At 37.9% G+C, this 27549-nt stretch overlaps 1 protein-coding gene across 8 annotated transcripts in view; it reads left to right on the forward strand.

Annotated features, from left to right (window-relative positions):
• Positions 1-27549, forward strand: part of CASK (calcium/calmodulin dependent serine protein kinase) — a 392189-nt gene that overhangs the window by 121854 nt on the left and 242786 nt on the right. For all 8 annotated transcript variants that reach the window (XR_005725457.1, XM_040266154.1, XM_040266155.1 and 5 more), the window contains exon 3: positions 27080-27185. Coding sequence is in view for 7 of the 8 variants with exons in the window: in XM_040266154.1 (XP_040122088.1) it covers positions 27080-27185 (106 nt within the window). In the remaining variant the exon portion in view is untranslated. The remainder of the gene's footprint in view (positions 1-27079; positions 27186-27549) is intronic.

Here is a 27549-nt window from a genome sequence, read left to right on the forward strand (position 1 = left end):
TCTCTTTTTCCTTTTTGGTTTCCCATGGGTTATTTAGAAGTGTTTTTATTTATTTTCCAAATATTTAGCTTCAAATATTGAGTTCTAAATTCATTTCATTATGATCAGAGAACATACTTTGTATGGCATGAATCCTTTTACATTTGAGACTTTCCTTTTAGTGGCCCAGAATATGGCCTATTTTGGCAGATGTTCCATGTACAATTAAGTAGAAGGCATAATCTGCCCTTGTGTGTAGTGTTCTATGAATATTATTTCAAGCTAGCTAAAAATATTGCTCAAATCTTCCATATCTTTATTATCTTTCTGCTTATTAATTTAATTGTGGATTTGTTTCATGAATTTATTCCATTTTTGTCTTTCATGTATTTTTAAAATAAAGTATTGCTATATTCTCTGTGTTATATATCATTATCGCTTATTTATTAATAGGTTGTACCTCTTAACCCCCTATCCCTATCTTGCCCCTGTCCCTCTTTCATGTATTTTGATGTTTTGTTATTATATCATACACATTTAAGATTGTTTTGCCTTCTTGATCAATTGACAGCCTTAATATTATGAACTGATGTTTTATATTTATTTATCCTTTATGTGGTGTTTTCTCCTCTTCTTTTAAAATTTTGTTTTTATCACTGGTTTTATGTGATTTGTTAATCACATAAAATTTTGGTGACTTTTTTTGCATTTTACTCTCAAGATTCTTTGAGCTTCTTTTATCTGTGGGCTTATATCTTATATAACATTGGGGGAAATTTGGGACATCATTTCTCCAGGATTCTTTTCTGTGTGTTGGACCCCTTAATATTGTCCCACATGTCACTGAGCTTCAATGTTTTATTTTATTTTCAGTCTTTTTTATCTCTTGAAAAATGTGCTTTATATGTGGGAAATTCCTGTTGCTATGTCTTTCATACATTGTCTAATCTTCTATTCATCCGGTGCTGCTGCTGCTGCTAAGTCGCTTCAGTCGTGTCTGACTCTGCGACCCCATAGACAGCAGCCCACCAGGCTCTCCCGTCCCTGGGATCCTCCAGGCAAGAATACTGGAGTGGGTTGCCATTTCCTTCTGCAATGCATGCATGCATGCTCAGTCACTTCAGTCGTGTCCGACTCTGTGCGACCCCATGGACAACAGCCCACCAGGCTCCTCCATCCCTGGGATTCTCCAGGCAAGAATACTGGAGTGGGTTGCCATTTCTTTCTCCAGTTCATCTGGTGAGTTTCTCATTTAAGATAATGTATTTTTTCAACTCTAGAAGCTCCTTTTTGTCTGTATGTCTTCTATTTCTCACCTCATTATATTCAATCTCTTTTAAATTGTTGAAGATATTTCTAAAAAAGTTTGGATTTCCTGCTTTGTAATGCCTTCATTGCTGTCATTTATAGGTCTCTTTTAGTGATTAGCTTTCCTTTTCATTATGCTTTACAATTTGCCTCTTCCTTCATTGTCCAGATCTAGAGTAGCGTTTGTTCTAGGACTTACTTTAGCTTCAGCACTTACATGTAATTTTCTGAAGTCTCTACTGATGTCTTTAGTGTTTAGCAAGGTCTCTCCACTGTGACTGGTTAGAGCTCCAATTTTTCCCTGCTTTCTTTGCCCAGCCTCATGGAGTTTCAACCTATACATGCACAAATTATTATTATGGCGTTCTTTGTACAGATTTTTGGAGCTCTTTCTATACCTTAGCCCCCTTCTCTTTGATACTCTGCCCTCAACATTCCGTCTCCTTCACCCTTACTGAAACATGTTTTCTTGTCTCTTCAACTCAGTTACACTGCCACACTCAACTTTTCCTCCTTGTTCTGAAAAGTAGAAAATGATAGCCAGACCTATATAATTAGGTGTGCACTCCATTCATTTCCCTTTCTGTAGGAATCATAGTCCTTTTTTTTACTGTCTGTTGTCCCAGTGAGTTAAAATATTTCTTCAGTTTTCTAATTGAGTGGGAAAAGAAAGTTCTGTTCCAACTAAACTTTCATACTTAGCAGACATTATTATCATGGTTTTTAACAAAACAATAAAGAATTTTAATTCTAATGACTTTGAGATAGAGACAGAATATTATGGAATTTTGTCAAATATAATGGGTAGAACTTACCTCATTTCCATCGATCCTCTAGTTGGAAGATTATTTCTATATTTCCAATATGGTTAAGAATAGAAGTTTGTGGGTTTAAAATAAAATAGTTTTACAGTGACAAAAGTTAATTATATAGTTATATACCAAAACTGGCTATGGCTAACATTTATTTAGCATTTTAGTAATGCAAGGTATCTTGTGAAGAAATGTCTTGATAGTTCTCATTGCAATCTGTTACAGGTAATTATTATGCCCATTTTTTTACAGATAAAGGAATTGAAGCTGAACTGAGGTTAAGTGACTTGTTTACATTCACATATCAGTGAAGTATTAATAAATTATGGAGCCCACATTTAAACTCAGTTCTGTCTAACTCCCAAGGCCCTGTTGTTCATCATCACCATGCCATGCTGCCTTTGAAAAAAGTGGATGGCAACTGTGACTATTATGGGGTCAGCTCCAGCACTGGGACTCTGGGATATAATACTTTGGGGGCCCACTTCCCAGTTTTGTATAGCAGTCTTATTTGGGTCATGTTTTCACTGCTTTACTTCAAAAGGTCAGGTCAGGCATCGTTTAAGCAACACTTCTGGACAAGTTCTGATGGCATCTTCCTTTTGTCTGCACACGATTGGAAATCTATGGAGAGGTTGAGTGGTTGGAAATCTTAAGGAGAGACTGGGTGGTTAGAAACCTCATCATTTTTATTGCAATAAAACTATTTTTTTAAGAATGATAAAGCTCCATGAGAGCAGAATTACATAACTCGAAAACTGGTGGCTATGTTTAGAAGCAAAATATTCAGTTATTTTCTAAATCTGAAATTTTTTCAAGATAAAATGATTTAAACATTTTTTAAATTACTTAAAATATCTTCTTTGTGGTTTAGCTTACAAACTTGCTTATTCATGGGTTCTTTGTTTTGTTTTGATTTTAATTTCTAGGTACTTAAAAATTTTTCATTTTGTTTTGTAATTCTGTAAAACAATCTACATGGGTCCAAAGAGAAACTGTATTTTTAAAAAATGAGTGTATTTTCAGTCCCAGTTACCTCTTTCCTTTGTAGATAATCATTTTCATTAACTTTTTATTTACTCTTAATTGTCTTTTCCAAAAAATTCTAAATGCACATGTGTTTGTAAGGACATGTAAATGCATGTATGTGTGTATACTTTCCTCCTATAAGTTGGCATATTCTACACCCTATAATGCATCTTTTTTTTTTTTCACTAAAGTATATCCTGGAATTCATTGTATACAGATTGTCCTTTATATATATATATATATATATATATATTCCATTAGGTTCACATTCTTTCAAAGTCTTATTTAGTAAACATTTATTGTCTACTATTTATATCATCTACAAAGTGTAGTGGATGGCATTTTGGAGCAAACAGAAATTTGCAATATATACAGAATTTTAAAATACTTTAAAATATGTGTGTGTGTGTGTGTGTGTGTGTGTGTGTATATATACCTCACCCTCAAATACAATAGGTGGTCCAGTAATAGTTTTCATTTTGGCCCATCTACTTTTCAGGAAACACAGAACAGAAGCTTTTTTGGCATCTATTGTTCCTTCATTTAATGTCATTTCAATAGTGTTTGTTAGCATCATAGTGACTACATCCCGACATTTAAAATATTTAGATATCTGATCATAAGGTATGTGGAAGAGGAGTATGCATCTCTGAATGTGTGCTATTTCTAAATATTTCCCATTAATTTCAGTGCTTGTAAAGTCAGAATGTATCAGATAGTTTGGATTAATGTAATTGTACTGTCCTTTAAAAAACCCAGCATCCCCCTCTTTTCTGTATTCCTCTGACCATTTTTTAAAAATAATGCTAAGTTTCCATTCTACACCTCACTTTTTTGCACTCTTCTCTAGTATTCCTTGTTTCTGTAAAAGCCCCATATCATAAGCATTTCCTTTAAAGACTTAGGCAGTGGTCTTTGGGGTACTCACCTGTGCCCGTTGTCACAGCAGTGGCTGTATCTGTGTTAGGCATTACCATTTCTACCCCTGAGCTGGCTCCTGGGGGCACTGTCTTTATCTCAGTATTCTGGGTTGAACTTTATGTCTTTGAGTCTGGTGTCTTTCCTTATAGTAATTGTCGTTTGAGTTTCCCCTCCCTGACCCACCACCACTTTTTTTTTTTACCTATCCTTCAGTAGTGGCCCCAGAGCATGGTACCGTAATATTATTTGGCACCTCCCAGTTCTTCTGTCCTTGACCTGTTAACCTAGTGGTTCCTAAGTTGAGTATATAATGCCCTCTTCCCCTTGTCTCCCCTCTCCTCACCTGCCCTCTCTGTTTCCTAATCTCTTTTCACTCATGAGATGTTGCTTCACTCAAGAATAACCTTTGTTCCCAAATCCACAAATATGAAGCTAGGAAATGTCTATGTAATCATCCTGGGGAAGGAAGCTTCTTAAAGTCCTTTTACACTTCCTAGTGCATTTAAGATTGCAGCAAGGTTGGATAACTGAAAGCAGTGAAGGAACTTGTTTCAAGAAATTTCATATGATTTCATATGTATTACAAATACATAAATGTGTATTTGGTAATCTGGTACCTACCACATTAATTAAAGCATTTCCTACAGTGAAGGCTTCTGAGAAAATAAACACTATGCAAGAAGTACCCTCACAAAAACCTTTTTAATTCAGAAAATTGATTCCATGCTCACGAAATGAGCATTTTCTCTCAGCAGGCATCACAACTAATGACATTAATAAGACCCATGCCATATTCTTTTTTAAAGAGAGCACAAAAATGAGCAAAACTGAGAATTTTAAAAGGGAGTTATTTAGAGTGATTTCTTTGAACCTTGCAATTAACCAAGAAATAAAACAGGGAGAAAAAAACAATTTTAATTGTGGTTTTTAGTACTCCATTACCAATGGAGCAAATGACATATAAGTTAGGATAGTATGAAATGAGTGCTTATGTTAAAGTGGGAGAGCTGTCAGTCTATAAGACAAAAAACAAGCATTGCATTTAGTTCACAGTATCCAAGACCTGAATGAGTCTTACCATGATTTAGATAATGCTTTTTAAAATTTCTGTTCTTTTACCAAAATGTTTTTTTCTTTTAATATTATAGAGAAGAACAAACAACAAATTGACTAATAAATGAAGTTTAAACAAAAAACAAAGCAGCTTGAGATTGCTTCCTTTTGTTGGTGATGATATGTTTTCAGCTCCAGCACATCACATCAGCTTTGTTATGCTGTAGAAGAAGCTTTATAATTTGTAGATGTAAAATAACAATTCCCCCCCAAAGAAGAGAGCCTTGACTGGTGTTCAACTCTTACAAAGCAAGTTTATTAGAGATCCGTTGTGTCACCTTAGTAGTTTCAGTTAGAAAAATAGACTTCCTAAGGACCCTAGTTCACAGTTGGACCCTTCTCTTTTCTGTTCTATGTCTTTTTTTGCCCAGTTGTATTTTAAATGTGTGGATCTCTGTGTATGTATATAAGTAAATACTCAGCAAATGGTGGATTGGCAACTGTGTAAGAAAATGTTTGCACCCAGCCTCAACAATTCTAAAATTCAGTATGTCATCGGGAATTTGTGGGAGAATGCAGCTAATTGAATATTTATTTTCCCAAATCACTTGAAAATCATTGTTATACTTTTTTCTTAAGATACATTTTACATATGCCGTATAAAATGAAGTGCACCTTGAAGCCCAAGAAATGGGTAAGGCAACAATAAGGAAAGTACACTATATACTTTATAAATGAAAATTCTAAAAAAAAGATAGCTCTATTTGTTCCTCATCTTTAATGTATTTGTGTACTATAGCAAGCAGCACTTTTTCCTTGTAGTAGTCTTTATTCTGTTTAATTTTTAAATATTCAAAATTTCACCCATCTTGTCTCTACTATGTCTCCTGGTAGTGGTCGTTTAGTTCCTAAGTCATGTCCAATTCTTTTGCAATCCCGTGGACCGCAGCCTCCATGCTCCTCTGTCCATGGGATTTTTCAGGCAAGAATATTGGAGTGGGTTACCATTTCCTCCAGGGGATCTTCCTGACCCAGTGATTGAACCCATGTCTCGTGTCTCCTGCATTGCAGATGAATTCTTTACCCAAATATAGGTTTTAAACATTAAATCATACTACTTTTTAAAATCATTTATTTATTTTTAATTGAAGGATAATTGCTTTACAGTATTGCATTGGTTTCTAACAAACATCAACATGAATCAGCCATAGGTTTACCCACGTCCCCATATAGGTTTCAAACATTAAATCACACTACTTTTAATAACAGCAAAAGGCAATTTCTGTCCTAATTCATTCCAGCACTACCAGCTTATTATCTAAGGCAACCACTGTAAGCAATTGTTGCTAGTTCTTTTGTAACAACATATGCTTATATTTCTTTTTCTTGACTTTATAGTTTCAGATGTTATCAGTTATTGACTTACTATTATGAAAGATGTATTAATAACTCTCTTATGTTGCTCCTTCCTGTCCTTCCTCCCTTGCCTTCCCCCATGTTTAGGACATTATTCATATTTGAGACATTAATTATATTTCTTGTGCAATTTGTTATACCATGGGTAAGCTGTTGACTTATTTCTATCATTACTTGATTTCTATGTATTATAGCTAATTCATCCCCAGAGTATCCCAGTGAATGATATATAACTTTTTTTTTTACATTTATCCCCATCAGATAATTTATCACATTTTTTTTTGGCAACAAAGAACTCCTTCCCTGAGTCCTTCATCTGTTTCACTGGTTGCAGTCTTGGCATTTGGACTGTCCTCATGGGAATTATCTTCACCCTTTATCTGTGCTGTTTCCATGTTTCTTGTTTCCTGGATCTCCTCTATTCTTTTTTAGTTTTCATCTTCATTTTGGTTGAGTATGTTCTTCAGTGACTTCTGGAGGAAAGGTATATTTTTTGAGATATCTGAAAAAGTCTTTATTCAGCAATTTGATAGTTTGGGTGGATGTAGAATTCTACACTGGAAGTAGCTTGCTCTTAGAATTTTGAGGAAGTATATCATATGGATAAAAGCATATACTATATAATCAGACAGCTTGGGTTCATATCATATTTATCAGATGTGTAGCTTGGGAATGTCTCTTAACCTCCCTGTGCCTGTTTCTGCATCTAAAAATCAGGCATAATAACCTTACCTACCTCTAGTTTTATTGAGAAGAGTAGGTAAGCAACAAAAATAAAGCACTTAGAATAGTACCTGGCCCTTTTTCTCTTTCTCTAAAAACTTTAATGATATTTTCTTTAGTATCCTGAAATACCACTATGCTGGGCTTTAGTGTCAGCCTTTTTAAAAGTCATTGTGTTTGGTTCTTAGAAACCTTTTTAAATCTGGAAACTGGTTCTTCAGAGAAATTTGTTTGTATTATCTCTTAAATAAGTTCCTTCTCTCCAGTTTCTCTCTTCTTCAGTTTTGGAGTTGCTATTATTCAAATAATATGAGTCAGGGCTCATCGGATTGATCTTTATCTCTAACCTTTTCTTCTCTATTTCTATCTCTCTTTTTTGTTCTACTTTGAGATGTTTATTCAACTTGATCTTCTAGCCCTTCTATTTGAATCTCCTGTTTTTGCTCTCATTTTCTATTTTTAAGAACTCATTTTGTACCCCTGGATGTTCCTCTTTTAAATTATTAGTATTATATAGTTTCATATTCTTGTTTCATAAATTTCATATCATTTATCTCAGAATAGTACTTTTTTAAAATTTTTATTTACTTTATTTGTCCTGGTAATGGTTTCCCCAGAAATATTTTCTTCCTATTTGTTTGTTAGTCTCTTACCTTTTAGAGGCTTTCCTCAAATGTCTGATGATCCTTGGCTCTTCTTTTATTTTTAAGAAAGAAGTTGTAACCAGTTGCCTGGAAACTCTATGTACATGAGTAACTTAATTACAAGTGATCTAACAAGGACTGAACCATTTTTCAAGAGCCCTATGGATATCAGTATCTGTAGGTCTTTTGTTCTTAAGCAGGTTGGCTTAACAGAGAACAATCTTTGAATCTTGTATCTTGGGCTAGGGCTGTGTGTACAGAATGGGGAGGTATTTCTAAGCCTGATTGCAGTAGTTCCAGGAGCCACGTTGGAGAAGAAGGTAAGGGTCTTTATTTTAACATGCTTATTTATTTAACACATAGACTTTACAGTTAGTCCTCCTATTGAGATACAACACTTCATTTTGATGTGAACTGAGTCTGGTGTCTCAAGTCTCCAAAGAGTAAGACAGGAATAATTTGCTTCGTTGAGGATGTCTAGGGTCAGAGTACTCCTGTAAAGGTTCAGCCAATCCTTCTATTGTCTGCTCCTCTGTAGACTCCTGGCTTCAAGGATACATGGTGCTTCCTTTTCCTAAACCTTTTGGGGAGCATTTTGGTAGACTTCAGAGCTTACTTCTTACTGTCTTGCCTCGTGTAAGCTTGGTGTGTGAGTTCAGGTTCTACAAAAAGCATATACCAAGAACGGATTAGATATGCAAGAAATTAATTGGAAAACTACCTGTAAGTGAAAAAGGGGAGGGAGCCTAAGGAGACTGAGAGAACCATCACAGGTTATGTAGGTCTGAGTCCTTTGGAGGAGAAAGAGCAGGAAAAAATCTCAGACTAAGGTGCCATTTCCAGAAAGTTTTGGTGAAGCCTGTTGGGAGTCCTTGAGCCAATATGAGCCTTCAGAGTCCCATAGCTAAATAAAAATGAGCCTGCCTTAATAGTCCTGCTGCTTTCAGTCATGACAGAGTAACCTGTGAGAAGCGTGGTGGTGATGGGAAACACAGTGACAGATTCATAGTGCTTTGCCTGGGATTCTCAGTCAGTCACAATTCCTGGAGTAAGAAATTGAGAGTCACATCTTAATGATGGCCACATTGGGATTTCAGCTTTCTCTGATCTGCTAACTTTATCCATTTACTTTCTACCATCTAAGAGTTTGTTTACTCATCTACTGTGCTGTTGCCTCCTCTCTTGTTGTTCTTATCTTTGTGTGTCCATGTCTTTTTTAATGTGTTTATTGAAATATTAATTGGGCTTCAAGGGGTAAAAGAGAAATGCATCCAGTTAGACCACCATGTTTCAATGGAATTAAGGGTTTGTTTATTCATACAGTGGAATTATGATTCCCTAAATAATTTTATGCATTCATTTATTATACTGTATGAATTTCTGGTTACCATCTTCTACATTATAGCCCTCTGTGGTCACATCATGATCACCATTTGAAACTTTCTGGGAGCAATGAGAGCTAAGGGTAAAGACATAAGCAGAGGCCCATTCACTATGGTTTTCATTCTTCATTGTTCAGAAGAATTGTGGGAGAGGAGAGTGAGGGTGGTGCTTATTTAAAAGCACTGATTGGTTTTGGGCCTCCTCCCTCAGTGAGTCCAATCTAGTAAGTATGGAATGTGGGCCAGGAACCTCTTCTTAAAATAAATACTGTGGTGATTCTGAAAAGCTCTAAATGGGCCAAGCTACATCTAAGGGGAATGGAGTTTGAGTGTGGGGTAGGGGACTGGTAGTCAAGTATGATTGAACTTTAGTTTTAGAAAAAACTTTGACTATAATATAAGGATGAGATTTGCAGTAATCTGGGCAAGATAAATGATGACCTCAACTAACTTCCAAGTGTCAGTTAAAATGGACATGGAGAAACAGGTTCATGAAATCTTAAAGAATAGAATCAGATAACTTGGTTAGTATTTGAATACCTTCTATCTAGAAGGTTTGTTTCCCCCAATTTATTTATTCAATCTTTTCATCAGTATATTTTTCAGGTCTTTTTTTCTCTTCTCTCTGTATGGTATTCCCATTATACATATATTAGTGTATTAATGTTGTCTCATATTTCTCTGATGCTCTGTTCATTTTTTCTTCATTCTTTTCTCTTCCATATTCTTCAGATTTCATAATCTCTATCAGTAATCTGTCTTGAAGTTTGTGTTTTTTCCTGCCAGCTCAAATCTACTTTTGAACCTCTCTAGTAAATGTTTCATTTTGGTTATTGTACTTTTAACAGCAGAGTATAAATTTTATTCTTTTTAAAATAATTTCTCTTTATTGATATTCTCTATTTGATGAGACATTTTTGTAACACCTTTTAAAAATTCTTTAAATGTGAATTTCATTTAGTTCTATGAATGTATTTATAGTAGCAAGTTTGAGGGTTTTTTGATAAGTCCAACATCTGGACCTCCTTAAGGTAGTTTCTATTCTCTGCTTTTAAAAACACATGTACAAGGATCATTCTTTCCTGTAAGAATGTGCAAGGATGGCGCTTTCCTGTCTTTTGTGTGTCTCAACTTTTTGTTACAATAGATCTGGATATGAAAAGCCCTACTGTACTCCAGGACTTGTTCTTGTTTGCTTGTTTGTTTAGTGGCTTGTTGGTTCAGTGCAACCTCTGGTAGGTCTCTTCAGAGGGAGTAGCCTTGAGAATGTGCAAAACTTTTTTGACTATTAGGAATGACTCTGGCTTTAACTGGGCTCCTTCGACCCGCTCTTCCCGGATCTCCCATTAAGATGATCTACTTCTGTTGGCATCATATTGTACTAATTGTTAGTGATTGCTCTATTGTTTTTGACAATGCCTTGTGGTATAACTTACTCCATATTCTGATCCAGTTAAAGTTGAGCCCCTTGTCAGGGGAAGGAGATTTGCTAGCCTATGAGGCTTGCTGCAGAATCTCATCTATGGAACAAGAGCGTGGTGGAAAAGGAAACTCCTCTTCACTGGCTACTCTACGCAGATCTTCCCTACAGAGCAAGCTGTATGGGGGCGGAGGTGCGGGTTGCAAGGAGAGGAGGGGAGCTCCCTTCTGGCTGCTACTACCACTCCATAGGGATCTTCCACATCAGAGCCAGGGAGGATGATATCTGCCATTGTTCACCAGATGCTAACTGTCTTGAACAAGTTATTTGGCCTAGAAAGTTGAAGGAGATTGCAGCTGCCACTGGGCTGCCGAGCCCACCTCTGTGGCTCTCCAGCAGTGTAGGAAAGGGGGATGACTACTCTTTACCAGCTACCCTGCCCAGATAAATCTGGGTTTAGCTGGACTTGGAAGTGACAACTAGGCGCTGCCATCCAGCTTCTACCAGCCACTCAAAATAGCCTTCCACAGCATGGAACCATGAAAAGTGGGATATGCTGATGTTCACCAGCTGTGAGATCCACCCCAAACAGCTTTTCTACCTCGTGGAGCTGATCTGCACACAGCTGCTGAGCCCCTTTGAACGGGTCCTCCTCAGGCAGAGCTAAGGGGACACAGGTTCAGTCCCAGTCCTGAATGCCACAGCCTCCCATTCTTCTTATAGAGTTTCTGAATGTTATTTAATAACTGCTTCTCAATATGTTGTAAGTCTTTTGATCAATCTCCAGAGACTTTGAATGATTGTTAATTTTAGCCTGCTTCATATTCATCTCTCTATGGGAGAGGTTTCCTTGTACTCACAGCCATTCTGGAAGCCCTACCTAGTTGTATTTTTAATGATTCTGCACCTTATAGCAGTCTAGGTTTTCAAAGATATAATCAGGTGGCTTGGATAGACTCAACTGAGAATTTTTTGAAAGATAGTAGGATTTTATTGGGTGTTAGTTTTAAAAGGTCTTGTAGGTCTTCATAGAACCGTTCAACTTCAGCTTCTTCAGCGTTACTGGTTGGGGCATAGACTTGGATTACCATGATATTGAATGGTTTGCCTTGAAAACGAACAGAGATCATTCTGTCATTTTTGAGATTGTATCCAAGTACTGCATTTCAGACTCTCTTGTTGACCATGATGGCTACTCCATTTCTTCTAAGGGATTCCTGCCTGCAGTAGTAGATATAATGGTCATCTGAGTTAAATTCACCCATTCCAGTCCATTTTAGTTCGCTGATTCCTAGAATGTCGACATTCACTCTTGCCATTTCCTGTTTGACCACTTCCAATTTACCTTGATTCATGGACCTAACATTCCATGTTCCTATGCAATATTGCTCTTTACAGCATCAGACTTTGTTTCTATCACCAGTCACATCCACAGCTGGGTATAGTTTTTGCTTTGGCTCCAACCCTTCATTCTTTCTGGAGTTATTTCTTCACTGACCTCTAGTAGCATATTGGGCACCTACTGACGTGGGGAGTTCCTCTTTCAGTATCCTATCATTTTGCCTTTCCATACTGTTCATGGGGTTCTCAAGGCAAGAATACTGAAGTGGTTTGCCATTCCCTTCTCCAGTGGACCACATTCTGTCAGACCTCTCCACCATGACTTGCCAGCTGAAACTCCAGTACTTTGGCCACCTCATGCAAAGAGTTGACTCATTGGAAAAGACTCTGATGCTGGGAGGGATTGGGGGCAGGAGGAGAAGGGGATGAAAGAGGATGAGATGGCTGGATGGCATCACCGACTCGATGGACGTGAGTTTGAGTGAACTCAAGGAGTTGGTGATGGACAGGGAGGCCTGGTGTGCTGCGATTCATGGGATCACAAAGAGTTGAACACGACTGAACGACTGAACTGAAGTGAGGATTTTATTACTGAACTTTGCTCTGATTTAACTTTAATCAAGATTTTATATTTCAGCTTCTATATTTCTAGCTAAGTCTCTTCAATCGTGTCTGACTCTCTCTGACCGCATGGACTGTAGCCCACCAGGCTCCTCTGTCCATGGATTCTCCAGGCAAGAATACTGGAGTGGGTTGCCATGTCCTTCTTCAGGGGATCTTCCCAACCCAGGTATTGAACTCACGTCTCTTAAGCCTCCATTGTAGGCGGGTTCTTTACCACTCGCCCCACCTGGGAAGTCCCTACACAGAGCTTATTTATAACTTGCATCTGTGAGTGAGTGACTTAACTGCTCTCTGCCTCAGATTCCTCATGTATAAAGTGAGGATCATCTACCTCTTAGGGTTGTTGTGAGGGTTAAATGAGTCCACACATTTTCTGAGACTGACTCCAAAAATGTTAGATAATGGTTATTGCTTTTAGACATGTCAAAGGCAAATAACCATCTCATCTGTGTATTATATTATCAAGAGCAATAATATTATTGTCTGTAGCCGGAGATCTTGGTGATATTATTTGCCTAACTAGCTATAGTAAGATCTTTAGTGTCCTCTAGTGGAAGAAAATTAGATGTGCTCTTTTCATATACTTCTTTTGGAATTATGTGATCATTTAACCTTTATTAGGATAAAGCACCAAAGAATTTATGTTTTTGAACTGTGGTGTTGGAGAAGACTCTTAAGACTTCTTGGACTGCAAGGAGATCAAACCAGTCAATCCTAAAGGAAATCAATCCTGAATATTCATTGCAAGGACTGATGCTGAAACTGAAGCTCCAATACTTTGGCCACCTGATGTAAAGACTGACTCATTAGAAAAGACATTGAGGTTGGAAAAGATTGAGGGCATGAAGAGAAGGGGCGACAGAGGATGAGATGGTTGCATGGCATCACTGACTCAATGGACATGAGTTTGAGCAAACTCTGGGAGTCAGTAATGGACAGGGAAGCCTGGCGTGCTGCAGTCCATGAGATTGCAAAGAGATGGACATGACTGAGCGACTAACACTTTCATTTTCTTTATTCATTCTTTCAAGAGAAGACTTTTTTGGGCCATGTAATTTGTAATGTTAAATAATGCAGGGCATACACTTTACAGTGACAATGAAATGTTAGGCAGATGTTACTTTTGTTTTAAGCCAGTGCACTCAGTAGCACCTTGAAGTTTTTCATTTTAAGTTATAATACAATATACAAAATAACCTTAGCAGACAAGTATCTTCACACAGATGGCATTTTGGGGTCATTTTCTGAAAATGCTTTAATCAGTGTGTATGTGCTACCTGGACTAGATTGTCTGAAATTTTGGAGATTTTTAGAGTTCTCTTCCAGTAGAGTATAGAGTAATAGAAAGATTGAGAATCAGAGACCTGAATTCATTTTCTAGTTGTGCTATGAACTAGCTGTGTGACTTCAGCACCTCGTTTCCCTTAGGAGTAAAATGTGAGGATGAAGAGGAGCGTGTGATGATGGCTCCCTTACTGTCCCATTTCCAGCACTCTCTGATTCAATGATACACATACAACTGATGTGAGAGAGAAGACATAATAGACACTGGTCAAGTGAGTTACGTGTGCTTGGTGCTGCCTTCCAGCAGTGTTAGCGGGAATATAACTCACCAGCACTAGCACAGTTTGGGAAAGACTGAAATACTGAGTTGTGTATAGGGGAGCTGTTGTGAGATCACAGCAGGGTGTGCCTACCTCAGCTGAGGAGACTGTTGAGGAGAACTTTGCAGCAAAGTGTGAGTAGAATTTGAATGGATGAGTTGGTGTTTTTCAACAGAGAAGGAAGCACACAGACCATTCTGATTGGCAGGCAAATTCTTTACTACTGAGCCACCTGGGAAACCCAAGAAATAAGAGAATTGGGTTCTTCTTCCAGTTATGTTGCTAAATAGCTTTGTGGACCCCAGTTAAGTTGTTTGACTTAAAAATAATTTTGGAAAGGCTTCCCACATGGAGCTGAGGGATTACAACATCTTGGTAGATAGAATGGACATCCATGAAGGTTTTTAGAGTGATAGGAAACAGTGTCAGACTTTATTTTGGGGGGGCTCCAAAATCACTGCAGATGGTGATTGCAGCCATGAAATTAAAAGACGCTTACTCCTTGGAAGAAAAGTTATGACCAACCTAGATAGTATATTCAAAAGCAGAGACATTACTTTGCCGACTAAGGTCCGTCTAGTCAAGGCTATGGTTTTTTCAGTGGTCATGTATGGATGTGAGAGTTGGACTGTGAAGAAGGCTGAGCGCTGAAGAATTGATGCTTTTGAACTGTGGTGTTGGAGAAGACTCTTGAGAGTCCCTTGGACTGCAAGGAGATCCAACCAGTCCATTCTAGAGGAGATCAGCCCTGGGATTTCTTTGGAAAGAATGATGCTAAAGCTGAAACTCCAGTACTTTGGCCACCTCATGTGAAGAGTTGACTCATTGGAAAAGACTCTGATGTTGGGAGGGGTTGGGGGCAGGAGAAGAAGGGGACAACAGAGGATGAGGTGGGTGGATGGCATCACGGACTCGATGGACGTGAGTCTGAGTGAACTCTGGGAGTTGGTGATGGACAGGGAGGCCTGGCGTACTGCGATTCATGGGATCGCAAAGAGTCAGACACAACTGAGCGACTGAACTGAACTGAACTGAATACTTGTTTTAGAATAAAAAACAATGATGACAATTTAATGAGTAGAGCGAAAAGAAGGAACTGGAGGCAGAGAAACCCATTAGAAGATCTTTGCTGTGATCCAGACAAGAATCCATGAGGGCTGAAACTAGGCTAAGTGCAGGAAGGGGCAGATTGTTTTGACAGGTGTTACAGAAATTGAATGGACAGGTTTTGGCAGCTGCATATGGAAGTGGGAGAAAAGTAGTAGTTGGTGTGAGGATGACTCTAAGGACTGTCTAGAAGAGTAATGATGCCAGTAGTTATTGGGCCACACATATGCAGCTATGTGGATTCTGTTTTGCTTTTTTTAAAAAACCAGTGTCCTCATTATTAGACACTCAACTGTACCTGCTTTTTACTAGCCCCACCACACACACACACACAAATAATTCTTTGGTCAACTTCAGATTTGGTTCCTTATGAACTGTTTTAAGTGGTTTCCCAAAAAAATGTAGATGAAAAATATAAAAATAAGAGTAGGTTTAGAACTATGTAGTAGTGTGTTTCAGTTATTGGATGTTCATGTTGCCAACTTCTTGTCATCAAACTTGGTTTGACTGACATTTGGTAAAGGTAAGAGAGAATTATTTCCACCAAAAATGGTCAAAGGGAAAGGAAACAACTTATCGTGCACATGCTCTGTGTCATGCCCCATGGCAAGCACTTTCACAGTCACCCAGGGCTGACTACAACCAGTAGGGAAGCTATTCTCTTAGTCTTTTCATCTTATAGATGATGAAACCAACGTTCAGAGTTATAACATCTAAGTGATGGAAAGTAAGTAAGTAAGTGTTAGTTGGTCAGTCTTGTCCAACTCTTTGTGACTCCGTGGGCTGTAGCCTGCCTGGCTCCTCTGTCCATGGGATTCTCCAGGCAAGAATACTGGAGTGAGTAGCCATTCCCTTCTCCAGGAGATCTTCCTGACCCAGGGATCAAACCTGGGTCTTCCACATCACAGGAAGATTCTTTACCATCTCAGCCACCAAGATTTAAACACAGGCCTTTTGACTACAGATCTATTGCTCTATTATATCATAACTGCCTCCAAGCAGAAGAGCGTTAGCATTTGAAAGGATCAGTGCCAGATCTGAGGAAATAGGTGACCAACATCCCAGTTTACCTGGGACTGAGGGCAGGTTCTTGGGACACAGAACTTTCAGTGCTACAACTAGAAAGAACTGGGCAAACTAGGACACGTTGGCACCCTTTCTGGAAAAGTCACTTATATGAAATAAGCTATTATCTAGAATGGCCTGACAGAGAAGGCAATGGCACCCCACTCCAGTACGCTTGCCTGGAAAATCCCATGGGCCGAGGAGCCTGGTAGGCTGCAGTCCATGGGGTCGCAAAGAGTCGGACACGATTTAGCGACTTCCTTTCACTTTTCACTTTCATGCATTGGAGAAGGAAATGGCAACCCACTCCAGTGTTCTTGCCTGGAGAATCCCAGGGACGGGGGAACCTGGTGGGCTGCCATCTATGGGGTCACACAGAGTCAGACATGACTGAAGCGACTTAGCAGCAGCAGCAGCAGAATGACCTGAATAAGGTATTATTTGTATTTGTTTCCCATGTTACTAAGACATGAATTAGACTTGTTGTGTGTGCTCAGTTATGTCCAATGTTTTGCTATCCCATGGACTATAGCCTGCTAGGCTCCTCTGTCCATGGGGATTCTCTAGGCAAGAATACTGGAGTGGGTTGCTATGCCTTCAACCTGAGCATAAAGTATACCTATTTTATGTGTTAAACATTATACTCTAATAAGTAAACAATTTATATTATTTTGATATCAAGATAGGAAACAAGAAATTGGACCACATGGAATGTCCCCAAGAGAAAATTCTGTAATTTTTCAAAAAAAGAAGAAAAACACTTTGTGATAGTTTCATGCATTTCACACAGCAAAGTGCTAGGTTTGGCGTAGAAGCTAAAGTAATATGACATGGAAATGTTAGTTACTCAGTCGTATCCAACTGTTTGCAACCTCGTGGTCTGTCCATGGGATTCTCCAGGCAAGAATACTGGAGTGGGTTGCCATTCCCTTCTCCAGGGGATCTTCTCAACTCAGGGATTGAACCCAGGCCTCCTGCATTGCAGGCAGATTCTTTACCATCTGAGCTACCAAGGAAGCTGTAAAATAATATAAGGTATATGCTTATTTTTTTTAATCTAAGTAGTGATTGTCCTCAAATTGTGCTCATTATGCAGGTGTACAAGGAGGCACTAGTTTCTGTAGCTTTCCAGTCTCTATTGAGCACTATTGTGCTTTTGTGACCTTGAAACGGGTTAGATGATTATCTTATCCTTTGTTGTTGTTGTTTTGTCTGTAAGTCCTGTCCAACTGATCACGACCCCATAGACTACAGCACACCAGGCTTCCCTGTCCTCCCAGAGTTTGCTCAAACTCATGCCCTTGGGCATCAGTATCTAGATCAATCCCTTGAGCTTTTTCCTTCTTTTTCTACAAAATCTGTATCGCTATAGCAGATGTAGAAAATGGCTTCTGGCCACAAATAAGTTAAAAAATTGCCGATGTAGAGAGCTGCCACATTTTCAGATACTTAAGTGTGCTGCCTCCTGGTTTTGTGGAGAGGATTAAATGAAGATAGTTTATTCTAAGGGCAAAGCAGTATACTGTTTACTTAAAATTTTATTAAAACAAGGAGAAATATGGCCTTTTCAGAATTCCCTGTTTCCCTAGTCCAGAGTTCCACTCTGTACAAAAAATATCCTCTCCTCTCTGCCACATTTAGCTGCTGTCCTTGATTCTACTACTGTTCTTTGAAGCTGTTTCATTCGTTTTTTAAAATAAAGATAAAAGGTGAACTATTTAAGTTACACATACCTCTTAGCCATTTGCAACTATCTATCTAAGTCTGGATTTGGGCAGTACACCAACAAAACAAAGATTTAATTTTGGCAGTTGTGGCTGTGAGTCTGCAGGGTTATGCATAATCTCCTATTTCAAGCTGCTGTTTATCAAAATAATTAGCTAGTTGTTTTTCATGATCATTTTCAAAATAAGTGCCATTCATTGTTACTTATTTTTTCACTAATACTTTTTCTTTTTCCCTATCATGAGATTTGTTGACAGAAGTATCCAACTGGTGGATACAGGAAACTCATGTTATTTTTAAAAATTATGATAGTTATTTCACTATGCCATGGAGAATTTCAGCCTCAGTCATTCTTTTATTTGTATATTATACACTGCCAATTGTTTCCTGGGGAGAATTTTGCTCCTACTCCAGTATTTCCTGGGCTTGCCCCATGGTGGAAGAAAGAGGTGTAGCAGGAATGGGTCATGAGGCAACATCTACCACATATCCCTGTTGAACTCAGCTGGAAGTAAACAAAAATAGAACATAAATACACGTATCTCCCACTTAAAAAAAATTTACTTCATAGCACTTTGCTTTTATAAAAGACCTACATTAGTACCAGTTTTCACTAACTGAAAAAAAAAATCTGGAAATAGGTTTTGCTTTTATGAAAAAAAGTAACTTCGTCATCTTTTTATGCCATTTTGGCTTATAGGAGGTGTCATAGAAACACTCTACTTTCAGATAATGGGGGAAAACTATATAGATGGCATAATTAGGAAAATGTAAAATACAAGGTATGTGAACATTTTTTGACTTGATACTTATTAGTTGAATTCCTGTCTTATTGCAATACACTTTTCTTTTTCAAACTTTATTGAATAAAACTTTATGCAGAATAAAATGAATCCATTTAAGTGTACAGTCCAAAGAGTTCTAATATGTATATATGATGAGTTTAAATATAGTACACTCTGTCATCCCACAAAGTTCTTTAGCTCCTAACATATTTTTCAATACTTTAATATTGAAAAGTAATTGAAGCATAAACTGATATTTCTCCAATTTTCTTTCATAAAGGAGTACCATTTTGAAATAGATGTCTGGTTTTTGTTTTTTTTTTCTCAAGTCTTTATTGAGTTTGTTAGAGTATTGCTTCTGTTTTATGTTTCGGTTTTTTGGCCCTGAGGCATGTGGTATCTTAGCTCCTCAATCAGGCACCAAACCTGTACCCCATGCATTGGAAGGAGAACTTTTTAACCACTGGACTGCCAGGGAAGTCCCCAGTGTCTGGGTTTTATAATGGTAAAATGCCCGAATCTTTTTCCCTTTTTTAAAAGCTTTTTTGGTTTACATTTTCCCCAAATAAAAAGCAGCAGAGGAATTGTACCTTCTAAAGATGTTAAAACATTATATTTCTACTTTTATCATGTGTAAAATATTTGTAATAATGGTCATTCATATATTTGAGAAAAACTCTAATGCTGAAACTTTATGTTGTTTGGATTTCAGTCACCTCTGCTTTTTTCCTTTATCCATGTAACTAACATCTTTCTATTTTTATTAGTTCAGAACAGATCCTCAGCAAATTCATGGTTGAGTAACTCCTTAAATAGATGACTCAGAGTTACATTTGAACCTAACATTGGCTCTATATATAGGTAGTTTTTAAGCACATGCTCTTCTTTCAGAACATTTTAACACCTCAGAAGATAAATATTATAAAGATCATTGAACTGATGACCTGTATCTTTTTTAATATCTAATTAACAAGCTAAATGAATTATAGTTCTTCAATACTGATTAAGAATGACCTGGAGTTGTTTTAAATGCAAGTCCCTAGAAATAAATGATACTTACCAAACTCATCCTAATGAAGAATGCAAAAGGAGACAAGCAGTTCTTACAGTAATTGGCTTTATTATAATTTACTGCTGATAGTTGTTGATAATACCTCAAATATAGTGTTGAATTTAGTTTAAATTTGGTATTCAGCTGGCCAGGATGCTTTAAGATATTTATTACACTTTCAGAACTCAAAATTCTTTGGGAAATATATTGCTAAAATCATTAATTTGTAAATGCTTAACATAGTTAAGGGGCTTCCATGGTGGCTCAGTGGTAAAGTATCCTCCTGCCAATGCAAGAGGCACAGGTTTGATCTTTGGGTCAGGAAGATCCCTTGGAGAAGGAAATGACAACCCACTCCAGTATTCTTGCCTGGGAAATCCCATGGACAGAGGAGCCTGGCAGGCTACAGTGCATGGGGTTTCAAAGACTCAGACACAACTTAGCGACTAAACAACAGTGTAGTTGATATTGATTTCTAACTAATGCATTTGCCTATTTAAGAACAAATTTTGCACTAGTCAAACATTCTCAATTAATGATATGCTGCCGCTTTTCTTCATGCACCTAACAGGTGAAATATTAGGCTGTAAGATTGTATTAAATGGGCAAGAATTCAAAGAAATTATAAGCTGCTTGCATTTCTCATTGTATGTGAAAAAAGATAATAAAAATGTGCTAGTAAAATGTGTAGAAGATCAAAGAAATAATGAGTTTCCCCTTAACTCAGATTGGTGTGGGAGCCTGTCTAGGCCTCTGGTCATCCTCTAGTTGAGAAGGTCAATTTTCTTGATTTATAGGAAGATGGCCTCATTAAAGCCAGCCTGACCTATATTATTGCCAAAGGCAGCTGGGATCTTTAGTCTTCAAACTGGTTATTAGATAAAGGTGGAGCTCAGCAGCAGCATTTAACTTGGCTGCTATAATCTTTCCAAGATTCTGCTTGGATCCCTTTCTTAAAATACCACATGATCATTAATTTCAGCTCGCCAAGGAAAAAATGTTGAGTCAATAATGACTTTCATTTAGTTATTTTGTTATTAATATTGATTCAAACGAACACATTAATCCTTGTCCCAATTATTTTATGGCTAGATTAGAGCATTCTTTATGTGCAGTTGGAGCCTGGGTCAGCTCTGAATTTTAACTATTGAATTTCTAACACAACCTGGAAATTCTTTGGAAACAAGTGAGAATACTTATGTATTTGTCAGTTAAAAATCAGTGTCTAATTTCTGATCATCACTGGTGACTGCAGCTGAAATAAAGCTGGATCTGTAGCAGTCTTGATAGTTGATCAACCATATCAGTGTTACAACCGGTATATGATTGGATCTTGAGGGAACATATAAAAACTATGTAGCCCCAGGAGCCATTGCTACTTCTGTGATCTCAACAACCTAAGTATCTCACTGCACAGTTTTTTCCTCTGTAAAGTGAAACTAGACATATTTACCTCACAGGGTTATTATAACTATTAAATGAGGAATTATGGAGGAACACTTAAAAATCCCAGATACCGCACTGGACGGTCTAAGATCATTCAGTAAATTTTGAAGTGTCCACAGGGCTGCTATTCAGCAGATGTTGACTACTCTTTGAGTGTTTCGTAGATTCGACAAGATAAAATAATTACAAGCTACTAAACAAGTAAAGATTGAAGGCAGAAAGTGAAGGGGATGACAGAGGATGAGATGGTTGGATGGCATCGCTGACTTGATGGACATGAGTTTGAGCAAACTCCAGGAGTTGGTGATGGACAGGGAAGCCTGGCATGCTGCAATCCATGGGGTTGCAAAGAGTCAGACATGACTGAGCAACTGAACTGAACTGAAACCAGTAAAGGGTTTGATTAACAATAGTGAAGAAATTCCGGATTTAGTCAGTAAGTGATGGATTTGGGTTACTAAAAGCTGCCGTTTCCTTCTGTGGAAGTGCTTTTTAAAAACATCTGTTTGAAAATAGACTTACAGACATAGAAGAAAAATTTATGGTTACTAAAGGGAATAACAGGGTGCAGGGGGATGAGATAAATTAGGTGCTTGGGATTAGCAGATACACACTACTATATATAAAATACATAACAGGGACCAACTGTATAGCACAGGGAACTATATTCAGTATGTTGTAATAGCTTATAATAGAAAAGAATCTGAAAAAGAAATATATATATATGTACACACATACATATATGTATAACTGTATCGCTTTGCTGTATGACTCTAACATAACATAAATTAACTATACTTCAATTTTTTTTATGTGCTTGAGTTTAGATTCTTTTTGGAATGACTGAATGACTTTACAAATGGCTGTGTAAGATATGCAGATGAACTCACAGTTGAGAGAGGATAAGAATTAAGTCAATCTATTCAGAGCTGCACCATTCCAGTTTGTTAGCCACTAGCCACATGCGGCTATTGAGTACTTGAAATGTGACTGCTCCTAATTGCAATGTCCTATAAGAATAAAACACACTGGCTCTTAAAGACTTAGTACACAAAGAGAATGTAACATATTTCATTAATACTTTTTAATGTGACTATATGTTGCAACAGTAATACTTTGGATATATTGGATTGCGTCAGTTCATTTCAGGTCAGTCGCTCAGTCGTGTCCGACTCTTTGCGACCCTATGAATCGCAGCACGCCAGGCCTCCCTGTCCATCACCAACTCCCGGAGTTCACTCAGATTCAAGTCCATCGAGTCAGTGATGCCATCCAGCCATCTCATCCTCTATCGTCCCCTTCTCCTCCTGCCCCCAATCCCTCCCAACATCAAAGTCTTTTCCAATGACTCAACTCTTCGCATGAGGGGCCAAAATACTGGAGTTTCAGCTTTAGCATCATTCTTTCCAAAGAAATCCCAGGGCTGATCTCCTTCAGAATGGACTGGTTGGATCTCCTTGCAGTCCAAGGAACTCTCAAGAGTCTTCTCCAACACCACAGTTCAAAAGCATCATAGACTATGTTAAATTTCACCTTCTTTTTAAAGTGGCCACTGAAAAAATCTTAATTGTGTATGAAGTTTGCATTGTATTTCTTTTGGATGATGCTAAACTAAAACCTTACTGAACGATTCTGAGAGCTAACTCTTAAATTTGACCTTTAAAGCTCAGACATTGAGAATGAGATCGCCATTCCAGTGCTAAGAATGTCAGCATTCCTTTCTTCAGTCACATTGGTAAATACCCAACTTATTTTTGACCCATGGTCAAATTAGCTTGCTGCAGAGTCATGGGGCTCTGAAAGCAGCATCTGACTTTTAAAAGGTAGTATGAAAAATTCTCCTTTTCCAACAACAATTAATAGTATTATAAAAATGAATGCTGCATACTTTTCATACTTCTTAAAACAAACCACCTGAAACAGGTTTCCTAAATAACTCTCCCTTATTTGAGGGGCAGACTGAAAAGTAGACCCAGGAGGACATAGTTGTTCTACTGTTATTGGATAGCCTGAACTTCTTACGCCATATTGTGGGTTGATTCAGTTTAAGTGTGTTTCTCCAGTTTTGGTCAGAATATCAGATATCACTTTCCATATTACTAGTGGCCCCTTTTAAAAGAAAATAAATTGATAAAATATAGGCACATAATTAAATATAGGGACACTAAACATAGAAGTAGATTCTTCCTTAAATCTTTAAAAATTTCCCTGCAAAATGAAAAAATACAAGGCAGAGTGGAGGAGTTTCCAGTCACGAAAGATAAAGTAGATCTTCAAAACACCATGGTAACCCTGGGTCAGGTCACTCAAAGGAATGTTCTAAGCTAGTATCTCTGAGCAGTCAGATAATTACAATTTCAAATCATATTATTATCACCTACTTTCAAATTCCTTCCTACTCTACTTCCTGAGCTGATTTGTAGGAAAATACTCTTTTTTAGTTTGCTATATCAGCAAGGAATTAATAGCAGTTAGTCTTTAATTCACACTCACATCTAAACACATATTTTGAGCTTCTTGGAATCTATAGCTTGAATGCATAGATGGTGCATTTGTGTTTTGTAAACTGTGATTTTTCCTTTCAGGCTATTTAATACACCCATTTAATTGATACTTGAATTATGGAAAATGGTGCCTAGTTATCCTAGATATAAGCCATATTTTACATCATTGCCCTTATAATTTCAATATGTTTTTATGTTGTTAGTTTTGTTCTGCTCAATCATTGTTTGGATTTTAGTCCCTGAAATGTCAGAAGATAAGCGCTAAGTCATGTCCGACTCTTGCGGTCCCATGAACTGTAGCCTGCCAGGCTCCTCTGTCCATGGGATTCTCCAGGCAAGAATATTGGAGTGGGTTTCCATTTCCTTCTCCAGGGGAACTTCCCAACCCAGAAACTGAACCCAGGTCTCCCACATTGCAGGCAGATGCTTTACTGACAGGTCCAGTGACATTTAAAGTGTTTTAATCTTTGAAGGCAGGGTCCCCAGCAAACCTGCCTTTATTTTTGAGGGTGGATTAGAAGAGACTAGACCATAAGCATTTTCAGCCATATACCAAGGAGACGTGTGTGTCAAATGGAGAGGTCTTTAGAGCATCCGTTTCTTCTATGATCTTTCAGTATAACAAGTGTGGCACATGTCAAATGCTGAATACGGAGGTTGAAACACATTGCAGTTACATGAAAGGGGCAACATTTAAAGTAAATGGAAAACAGGAGAAAAAAACCATTTTTGTTGTGGCAAACACTAAATCTCCATTTACTTCTTGACTCTGATGTCAGAGCATTGAATAGAATCAGACTTTGATCGGAATAGAAAGAAGTGGAAAGAGAAACTAAGGTGAAAGCAGAAGGTATGAAAAGGGTCACTTCTAATAAAATGAGAAGCTGGAGATAAACATTAAACCAGTACTAGAACTCCTAAGCTTTTTGTAGAATCAGAAGGCAGAATAATCTTAAAGGGAGAGAAAAAAGTCTACAGGCATCTGATTTATATTGTCTGGCTTCAGCCTGGTCCTCTAGTGCACTTGTCAAAAGTCTTCCTCGTAGTTATGACTCCCAGCGCAGAAGCCACACCTTACTCACACCTGTCCTCTCCTGGAGATAGAGGCCATGTTTCACGTGTATCTCATCTCTTTCTCCACAATGAACACCGAACCACCTTAACCCCTTCAGCCCCACACTGCTGCACTCCACACAGTCCGTTCCCATCTGTTTTCTCATTAGAATCTTGCCACTGCCCTCTGAAGTTGTAGACCATGCAGGTCCTGCATCATGTCACCGTCCCCACTTCATTTGCCATAAGGAAAGCATTTGTAGAGGTTAGCAGTCAGCCAGCAATAGTAATGACAGAGGCTGGACTGGCACCAAGTTTTCTGACTCCAGATCCTAAGGGATTTTCATCACTGACAGAAACACAGTGTTCTCTTTAAAACAACAAAAACAGACCAAAAAAATCAAACTTTCTTTGACCCTGCTATTCCTTTCCTACTACCAGGATCATGTCTAAACCCAGCCTGGCATCGTGGAAGGACTGACTTTGGAGTTAGGCCAGGGCTCAAAACCAACCCCTTGTAATTGCTGTGTGATCCTGAACAGGTTTCAAAGTCTCAGTTTCCTCATCTGTAAAATACTTATCTCATAGGCTTGTTGGGACATTAAATGACAGTAATCATATTGAGTACTTAGACCAGTGAGAGAGGTGATCAGTCTAAATTTGTTATATCATCATTGTCTGCATCCTGAGTTTGAATCTGACCTCTCCACGGAATTTGATCTTACTCAGAACATTTATGGCCTTTTCCTGGTTGAATCTTTCTTACAGCCTTTTCTCAGCCTTCTCTTAAGTTTTGCTCTTGTTTAGTCAATAATTCGTGTCTGACTCTTTGCAACCCCATGGACTGTAGTCTGCCAGGCTCCTCTGTCCATGGGATTTCTCAGGCAAGAATGTTGAAGTAGGTTGCCATTTCCTTCTCCAGGGGATCTTCCCAACCTAGGGATCGAACCCACATCTGCAGCCTTGGCAGGAGGCACCAGGGAAGCTCCCTTCTCTTACTACTTATGCCTTAATTCCCCCATTTATTCTTGACTTTCTTAATATTGTATTGTTGATTCTTCCTTTTTTGGTGGCTTCTCTTTTGTATTCTTTACTGACTTCTTTTCCTTATTTATACCTTCTGTGAATCCTCTATGGTTCCTTATGTGGCCATTGCTCTTGTTGCTAAGACTAAGTTGAGTTAGCAAACCAGAGAGGAGATAATGTTATCTCTCTGCTTTGTGCAGTATATCCTTACCCTTGGTTCTTTTACCTATCTCCCTTCTACTTCCAAATATAAAAATGTCACATTGGATTTTATTCATCTCCAAGCAGGTGAAACTCCAGCACTGTTAACACAGGAAGGCTTTAATTATCTTGTTCCATGTAGACATGACTAGTGACACTTACGCCCAAACTATTTCTGTGTGATGGTGATGATCACGACGATGAGGATATTAACACTTTTATTTTTCAAATAGTATTATGTAACTTACATAGCATTCTTTCCTACATTATCTGAATTTGTTTTTCAAAATAACACTGTGAAGATAGTGTCTTGAATTATCCAACACATTTTATAGGTGATGTAAAGTAACTTCTAACTTTGATGTTGAGAGTAGTGCCTTTTCTGTTTACTTTACTGTTTTGTTTTGTCTTTTTGCCTTCTATTCACGTAACTTCCCTGATGTGTGTCTATAAATGCTAGATTTTAGGCTAAGGAATAAACATCATATCCTTAGGCAATTTAAGGAAACCTCAGAAAAGTAAAATTCAAGACAGCAAATTGAGTTGTTTATTAGCTGATCAAGAAAGAGTTATACACTTTGAAACCTGTTTACAAGAGTTTGGGTTAAGTATTTAGTTGTGTTATTTATAGTTCTTAATAATAGCTGACTTGTATATTGATTTAAGCTGGCAAAAATATTAAAAAGTTATATTGTCAAAGATGTCAAAGGGCAAAAAGTTAAGCTTTGTCTGAATGGGGGATTCCATCTCTATAGTTAGAGAAGTCTTCATGTTACCATAGATCCCATCCATTCATTCATCATTCACTCGAATTGTCTTTTGAATTCTGCCTAACAAGATGTTCTGTGTTTGTTTTTCAGATCTAAAGCGGGAAGCCAGTATCTGTCATATGCTGAAACATCCCCACATTGTAGAATTATTGGAGACATATAGCTCAGATGGAATGCTTTACATGGTTTTTGAATTGTGAGTGTGCATTTTATTTTCTTAAGCATTAGCTTTAGGCGATGTTCATCTTAGATAATGCTGACACTTTTAAAATTTCAAAATAGTTGTGAACACATCTGTTCAGAACGACCTGAAGTAATAAGAATAAAAGGAACCTCTCACTGTAATGTTCACAGTGGCTAAGGGCATGTTTGGTTACCTCACATTTTTAGCATACTTTAGAGAAGTGGAAAACGGAGGAGATGGAGTTTAGAAGAATAGGAGGTCCCAAAAGATACTATTCTGACTACAGGAGTCTTAGTGAAAAGGATTGAGTTGAGAGTAGAGGCCTCCATGTTGCAAGCCTCTCCATGGTGGTTAAGTTGCTTAGTCATGTCCAGCT

The sequence above is a fragment of the Oryx dammah genome, unplaced genomic scaffold (genome assembly GCF_014754425.2).
Source record: "Oryx dammah isolate SB20612 unplaced genomic scaffold, SCBI_Odam_1.1 HiC_scaffold_23, whole genome shotgun sequence".
Taxonomy (NCBI): Eukaryota; Metazoa; Chordata; class Mammalia; order Artiodactyla; family Bovidae; genus Oryx; species Oryx dammah.